Source organism: Mus pahari, chromosome X (genome assembly GCF_900095145.1).
Source record: "Mus pahari chromosome X, PAHARI_EIJ_v1.1, whole genome shotgun sequence".
NCBI classification, from domain to species: domain Eukaryota; kingdom Metazoa; phylum Chordata; class Mammalia; order Rodentia; family Muridae; genus Mus; species Mus pahari.
In genome coordinates, this window is record NC_034613.1 from 86,631,164 (window position 1) to 86,638,703 (window position 7,540).

The following is a 7,540-nucleotide window of genomic DNA, read 5'->3' on the forward strand; positions in this document are numbered from 1 at the left end:
TCTCAGAGTGGCCTGTAAGCGAATTTCCCCTCTCTGGGGATCTGCCCAGAGACTGGATGACAGTCATGTTCTCCTTTCTTCATCCTGATGTCCTCATAGTCACAGAAAAGAGTCAAAGGGCAGTGGGCAGGGCTAGACCTGTGGGCAGTTCCCAGTGCTACTGAACAGGCCTCTGCAGTGGGTGGGGGGAGGGAGTTATGGAAAAGAGGGGAGAGGGCAAGTGTCAGCTCTTCATAGTCTCAGGCATTCACTGTTAAGTGAGCATCCAAAGACTGGTGGCATCGTTCATTGGAACAAGCTCTAGGAACTTCACCTCCCTCAGGGTCCTGGGCATCATGTCTTGCTCTATGAAGACTGAACACTTACAGAGTCTGATCCTTCTTCAGTGGCCCTTGAGCTACGTTGCCATCTGTGAGTACTGAATCAAGAGTGCACAGTAAAAAGCCAATCCAAGAAGGCAGGGCCAGACCTGGGTGATATTCTTATGGTCTCATCCTTAGCCTTTTGATCAATTTAGATAGTACTAGAGAGCTGTGCCATGGAGTCTTGAGCTCTAGGTACCCTGAAAGAAAAGGAAGAGATGAAGCCCCAGGTCACAGTGAGAACAGATGGGAGCATGGAGCATAGTCAGGATAGATATGAATGTACCAGTTAATTCCAGGTATTCCTTAACTTGTACTACCTATGGAGAGGAAATGTGATTAAGAGGGTTTCTTAGGAACATGTAATAGCACAGAGGAACAGGTAGCATTGTAGATTTAGAGAAATGGAGCCTGTGGAGGTTTTGCTTCATTTGTTCTCTTGGTTTCCTTTGTTGGTGTCTTACTGATGGATTGGTTGAATATTAAGAGATGAGTCTACGCTCAGCATGGTGTCTAACTCACCTTCTTGTCTCAGCTTCCTGTGTGCTAGAATTGCAGGTGTATGCCAACATGCCCACCTGTATAGCCAGCATTTGAGCCAGCATTTTCCACTCTGAGAGTTGACTGGTAGTATGGTATGAAAGAAAGACAATGGAAGGGGTATTGAATTGGCAAGAAGACAAGGACAGTGGGTAGGAAACAGTACATGGATGGAGATATTGGATTGGAATGGTCAAAGGTGGAGAATCTGAGAGGGAAGAAATGTATATCCACACCCTATCGCAATTCTAGGATGATGGATACCAAAGGAGATTGGGGACAAAAGGGGGAAAATGAGAGCTGAATGTGAGCAGTCGGCAAGAAGCTTGTTCCGGGCACAGAGCCAAAGTACAGGGATGGTGACTCGACAGGGAGTCAGGGGAACGTGGTGAGAGGTAGGAGGAGACGTGAGGATTGCAAATGGTAGATGATAGAAGAAATTTCTGAAGGGCAAATGTCAGGACCTAGACTGTGCTGATGCCCAGGATCGGAGTGTGGGTAGTATGCGGTAGTAGTAACAGGACTGGATATGACCAAATTCTGCTCCCAGTACAAATTTGGTTTGTTCTACTCTCTCCTCAGTTTGGATTGCGCAACCATTGCTAATTTGCCTATTGTTCACACCCTTGTGGCCGCTACCAACAGTCTACTTTGTCTGGCTACTTCTCGACTGGAAGACTCCAGATAAAGGTAAGACTTGTGAACCTGGAAAAAAGAATGTTCCACCATAGCCTAGAACCCTGCTTTCAGGAGGGTTCCACTCACCATGCCACCAACCTCTCTCCGAAGATCTTAGAGGTACAAATGCTGGACAGCTGAAACCATTCTGGGATGTCTTCTTTTCCTCTTGGATGTTCTCCCTTCAAGTTTCTAGGGAATCTCTGTGTGAATAAGAGGCCTGGGGTGGTAATACTCATATCCTCTACTGGCACTTTTGTCTCAGGTGGCAGGCGTTCAGCCTGGGTAAGGAACTGGAATGTCTGGACCCACATCAGGGACTATTTCCCCATTACAGTAAGTATCCCTTCCTCCACTGTCTCTCGCAACACTCCAAATGCAGACATTATACCAAATGACTAGGAGTGCCCATAAGAAAACTGAGCACCTTGGCAAAGTGTCAGCCCTGGCTAGATTGTAGCACGGTCTTCTGTACTTCGCCAAGATAGTTTGGAAACTCTTGGTATGAGCTGCCATATGACACAGGCTGAAGGAAAATGTCCTTCAGTTTAACAAACATGATTCAAACACTTCCACTAGCCACATGTTTGGGCTTCAGAGAAGTAACTACAATGTGATTCTTCATGAGCAAGAAGCTTCCATCTGAGCTGGACAGTAGTGGCACACGCCTTTAATCCCAGCATTTGGGAGGCAGAGGCAGGTGGATTTCTGAGNTCGAGGCCACCCTGATCTACAGAGTGAGTTCCAGGACAGCCAGAGCTACACAGAGAAACCCTGTCTTGAAATAAATAAATGAATGAATAAATAAATAAATAAATAAATAAATAAGGAAGCTCCCATCTGCTGGGGAGAACAGGTAGGTGCATGGTGCAAGACACAGAAGTGATTCTGATGAAGAATAGAGAAGAAATGCTTCACAGATATGGCAGTATTTAAGCAAGTGGCTCATCAGTTTCACTTGCCTCAGATCCTATCTTGTCACCCCAGGGCTGTGGAGATCAAAGTGCATGCCTCTTGAAACCCTTGTGTGCTTTGCCTGTTAAGCAGCTAGTTCTGAGAACACTTAAATCCCTGGCATGTCTTCACCTCACTGCTCCATGTGAGCTCATTGCACCCTCTATGCCATTTGTTTCCATGGTTGCAGATTCTGAAGACTAAGGACCTGTCACCGTCAGAGAACTACATCATGGGGGTCCACCCCCATGGTCTCCTGACCTTCGGTGCCTTCTGCAACTTCTGCACGGAGGCCACAGGCTTCTCGAAGACCTTCCCAGGCATCACTCCTCACTTGGCCACACTGTCCTGGTTCTTCAAGATTCCCATTATTAGGGACTACATCATGGCCAAAGGTGTTTCTGATCATACTCACTGGAGCTTCTGGTCCATTTCACTGTAGCTCTTTTGTAACGCACCCTTTTCAGCCTCTTCTCCCTCACTACACCATTCCTTTGCCCCATAATCATAGTGTGGAAGCCAAAGCATATATCCTGGAGTTAACCTGTCCCACTTAAATCTTGGCTCTGTTGCTTGCTGTAAGGTCACAGGCAAATAAGCTAACTTCTAGTGGACTCAACTGCCTCAACTGAAAAATAGTGCTATAATCACATAGCAGTTACATGAGGATTCTCTTAAGAATAGTGTTTTTTTTAAGCATAGTGTCTTAAATAAGTAAAGCAGTCAGCATGATTCCTGGCACAGAGTATGTGCTCAATGAGCAGTGTGTATTGCTATTAATAGAAAGGGATAGAAAAAATGAAATTCAGAAAGGTTTCTTTATCCCACTGAAAACCACCCTGCTGTAGTGTCTGTCCAGTGCTTCCTATAGACATTGCCTTCAAGTGAAACATTCTCATGGCCTTCTCTTCACCACACTTCTGTCCCATCTCCTTGAGCTTTTCCTCCTATGAGCCATGGGAACACAGAAGCCAGTCTCTGATCTCTAACATTTGCTCTTCTCCTGATGATGTTGTCCTCTCTGTGCCTTGATTCTCTCTAGGACTGTGCTCTGTGAGCCAGGCATCCATCAACTACCTGCTGAGCCATGGCACTGGAAACCTCGTGGGCATTGTCGTGGGAGGAGTGGGAGAGGCCTTACAGAGTGTGCCTAACACCACCACCCTCCTCCTCAAGAAACGCAAAGGGTTTGTGCGCACAGCCCTCCAACATGGGTAGGTGGCCCCCAACAGGAGGAGAAGGTGGCCCTCTCTACACAATATAATCCTGTAGATTATATCAAGATGAGTACCATTTCATTTGTGCCCCCTGGGAACTTATGACTGAGTAGGAAGAGATAGGTGTAGGTTTTGTTTTGTTTTTTGGTTTTGTTTTTTTTAAGCTTTAAGCCATCTGCTTCCTCTAAGCAAGCTGCCCCAGTTCCTATGAAGTCAGACTATGAAGTCAGAGAGAATGTCCAAGGCAATTAGACTCAGGCTAACATGTCAATTACATGCACATTATTTCTGTGGCTAGTAGATACAATCCACACTTGTCTGTTGACAATAAGTGTGAGACACACTGCAGAGCAATTAGTCTGTGTGAAGAGCTGGAGTCTGAAGCATGACTTAAAATCCTGGCTTCATGAGGCTTGACATGTAGTTAAGTGATAGAACAACTGCCTAACATGCATGAGCCTCTATGCTCCATCCCACCACCAGAGAGTAATAATAGAGTAGTAGTAGTAACAATAACAATATCCCTGGCTATATGAGTTACCATGCATTCAGGGATATCATTCAAAGCTTTGGGATTTTCATCTTCCTAACATGACTACTGATTATTGTTCTGCCTGCATGTTGGGATTGGACTTTACAGCTCAGGTAGACCTTTAACTTATGCTCTCCTTGCCTCAGCTTCATGGGTAGTTTTGATTACAGATCTAAGCCACCAGATTCAGTAAGTTATGAGTGAATTCATGCATATAAAACACCCACCATGTACCTTGTACATAGCGGATGAGTGATAAATGTCCGGTGTGCTGTTTCGGGAAAAGAAGAAAACCTGAAGGAGCTGGTGTTTGGAGTAAGAGGGAGCCTAACCTGTTAAGTAGTCTAGCTTACTGAACACAAGGGCAATTGTCCTATTGCACACTCAGGGAGGAGGCAATTCTGTCTTCAAATGACCTCACCTGAAGAGCCTTTCATTTTGAAGTATAGTATAAAAGGAGAGCTCTGAGTTGGAACCAGGAGCCCTGAGTTCTAGTCTAGGCTCTGCTACTCTCTGGCTGCCTGCAGAATCTTCATTCTTCTGGGACTGGGTTTGGGTTTCTCCCACTATAGCCTCACTATTATGAGGAACCAATCAAGTAGCACATGTCAAAATATTATGTTCATTTTTTTTCTCACTTTTCCTAGAGCACTATTCACTGTCGGTTCTTGTGGGATTTAGAAAAGAAATCAATGTTCTCTGCTAGAATCCCAAGGACAAATACCTTATGTTTGTTCTCCTTGAGGGGGGCATTTCCTACATGTGCATTTATACACATTACTGACATCTTATTTCTCTAATGGAAAGTTAAGGTGTTTCTTCCTTGACACCCCTTGGAAGCTTTCACCATGTGGCTCTCTGAGTGTCTCTTCCTGGCTCTTCTTTCCTCTCTGTATCTCTATATTTTGTCCAGGATAAAGATAACACCCTCATTGGCCTGGAAAATTTCAAGACAAGATATACCAAATAGGGAATCCTGTTTAATGTAAAAAAAAAAATGTTTTAGGCCTTTAATGCTGCATCTTAATGGAAGAGTGCCTGGCCTTGAACAAAAGTCCCTCCATGGTTCCTAGGATAGCCTAAGTCTGAGAAATGAGCATTTTCCTACAGGGCTCATCTGGTCCCTACCTTCACGTTTGGAGAAACGGAGGTATATGACCAGGTAGTGTTCCATGAGGATAGCTGGATGTTCAAGTTCCAAAGCCTCTTTCGCCGGATCTTCGGTTTCTATTGCTGTGTCTTCTATGGACAAGGCTTCCATCAAGACTGCAGGGGACTCCTACCATACCACAAACCCATTGTAACTGTAGGTGAGTGCTACTCTCAGCCTCAGGTCCATCTAAGCTCTTTCTCCATCCATCTAACTGCATCTTACCCCTCCCCTACCAAAGAAGAGGGCAGTGGAGTGGGAGAAACTGGGAGCTGATTGAAGTAGCCAGAGTATCTGGCACTTTGACTTTTTTTTTCATCTCTTTCAACAGTTGGGGAGGCTTTGCCATTGCCCCAGGTTAAAAACCCAAGCCCAGAGATAGTGGACAAATACCATGCACTCTACATGGACGCCCTGTACAAGCTGTTTGAGCAGCACAAGGTCCAGTATGGCTGCTCCAACACCCAGAAACTGGTGTTCTTGTGATCAAAGTGACTGTGCACCCTAGAGAAGGGCAGCACCTGCTTTGAAGAAGAAACTGTGTTGCCTAGAACTGGAGTTCTGGAAAAGGGGAAGAGGAAGGAAGATGAAGGAGGCTGTGTGTGCAGTCAGGGAAGGGGCATTAAGAGTTCCTTCCTGACCATAATGCTGCCCCTGCCTGCACCCCCACAGGAGTTGTCCCTGAGGATCCCCACCCAGACATTCTTCAGAGGGGACATCCTTAGACCCCTCTTGTCACACGTACTTTCTGAACCTGAAATTTTTAAATCCAGTTTTTAAAAATGTTAATAAAAAGATGAAATTAATATATACTTTGCATGACATAAACTTAGCCAGGGGAAGTTTAAAATACAGCAGTGTTTAGTATTTTCAGAGAGCTGTACAGTGGCTGCCACAAGCTACTTTTGGAGTTCTTTCAAGTGCCACTAGAAACCCAGTACACATCGGCAGTCACTGCCCACTCCCTCAGCACCTGGCAAGTACGGATTCACCTTGTGTCCCCAAGGCTTTGCCAGTCTGAACATTGCACAGAAATGGAACAATATACTGTATGTTCTTTCATGATTGCCTTCTTTCTTCCAGCATGCTTTCAAGGTCCCTCCATAGTATAGTATGGAGCAGTGCTCCATTCTTTGTGACTGAATAACAACCTATTTTGGATAAACTGCATTTTGTCTATCCAGTCACTAGTGGAAGGACATCTGTTTTTCCCCACCTTTCAGCTATGAATAGTGCTGATACAACTATCCATACACAATTTTAAAATTAATCTTCTGTCCTCAAATACAAAGGCTTACTTCCATATCACTGCCAAGTATGATTTTGAATAGATAAAAGACACCTTACTTGAGTTCAGTTGGCATAAGCATTTCAGATATATTTTCCTTTTGGTGATCTTTGGCTATGTTAACCCTTACTAAATTCTATCTATAGGTTTTTTTTTTCCTGAAAAGTATACACTGATACTTTACTTTCTTGGTTTTTTTGTTTGTTTGTTTGTTTTGTTTTTTGTTTTGTTTTGTTTTGTTTTTCGAGACAGAGTTTCTCTGTATAGCCCTGGCTGTCCTGGAACTCACTTTGTAGACCAGGCTGGCCCTGAACTCAGAAATCCACCTGCCTCTGCCTCCCAAGTGCTGGGATTAAAGGCGTGCGCCACCATGCCCGGCTTACTTTCTTGTTTTTGTTTGTGTGTTTGAGATGGTATCTCATGTAGCCCAGGCTGGCTTCAAACTTGCTATGTATCAGAGGATGACCTTGAACTTCTGACCCTCTTGCCTCTACCTCCTTAGTACTGGGCTCAAACGAATGTGCCACCATGCCTGATTTACGTGGTGCTGCAGATGGAACCCAGGGCCTAGAACAAGCTCAGTAAATAGGATATCTGTCACCAATTGAGCAACATCTCCAGCTCCTGCATTTTGAGAAATTTAAAGGAGTAAATAAAAAGAGACATTTTAAGGGGAGAGAGAGATAGCTCAGTGGTTAAGAATACATACTGCTCAAGCGGAGTACTCAAGTTTGGTTCCCAGCACCCATACTGGGCAATTCTACCCATCTGTACCTCCAGCTCCAGGGAATACAATGCCTTCTGGCCTTGTCAGGCACT

At 44.8% G+C, this 7,540-nt stretch overlaps 1 protein-coding gene across 1 annotated transcript; it reads left to right on the forward strand.

Moving 5' to 3' along the window:
* The first annotated feature begins 245 nt into the window (after window positions 1-245).
* On the forward strand, window positions 246-6,237 carry Awat1 (acyl-CoA wax alcohol acyltransferase 1). Its single transcript, XM_021188591.1, has 7 exons — window positions 246-411; window positions 1,485-1,592; window positions 1,846-1,916; window positions 2,725-2,929; window positions 3,577-3,748; window positions 5,394-5,593; window positions 5,765-6,237. Exons 1-7 carry the CDS (start codon window positions 336-338, stop codon window positions 5,917-5,919), a joined length of 987 nt encoding a protein of 328 aa, XP_021044250.1. The 5' UTR covers window positions 246-335; the 3' UTR covers window positions 5,920-6,237.
* The last annotated feature ends 1,303 nt before the right edge of the window (window positions 6,238-7,540 follow it).

Bases quoted from the DNA above. Each gene is read 5' to 3' on its own strand.
- Awat1 (XM_021188591.1), top strand. From the start codon at position 336: ATGTCTTGCTCTATGAAGACTGAACACTTACAGAGTCTGATCCTTCTT. The intron at 1,593-1,845 runs GTAAGACTTGTG...CTTTTGTCTCAG, and splicing joins CTGGAAGACTCCAGATAAAG to GTGGCAGGCGTTCAGCCTGG. The intron at 5,594-5,764 runs GTGAGTGCTACT...CTCTTTCAACAG, and splicing joins CAAACCCATTGTAACTGTAG to TTGGGGAGGCTTTGCCATTG.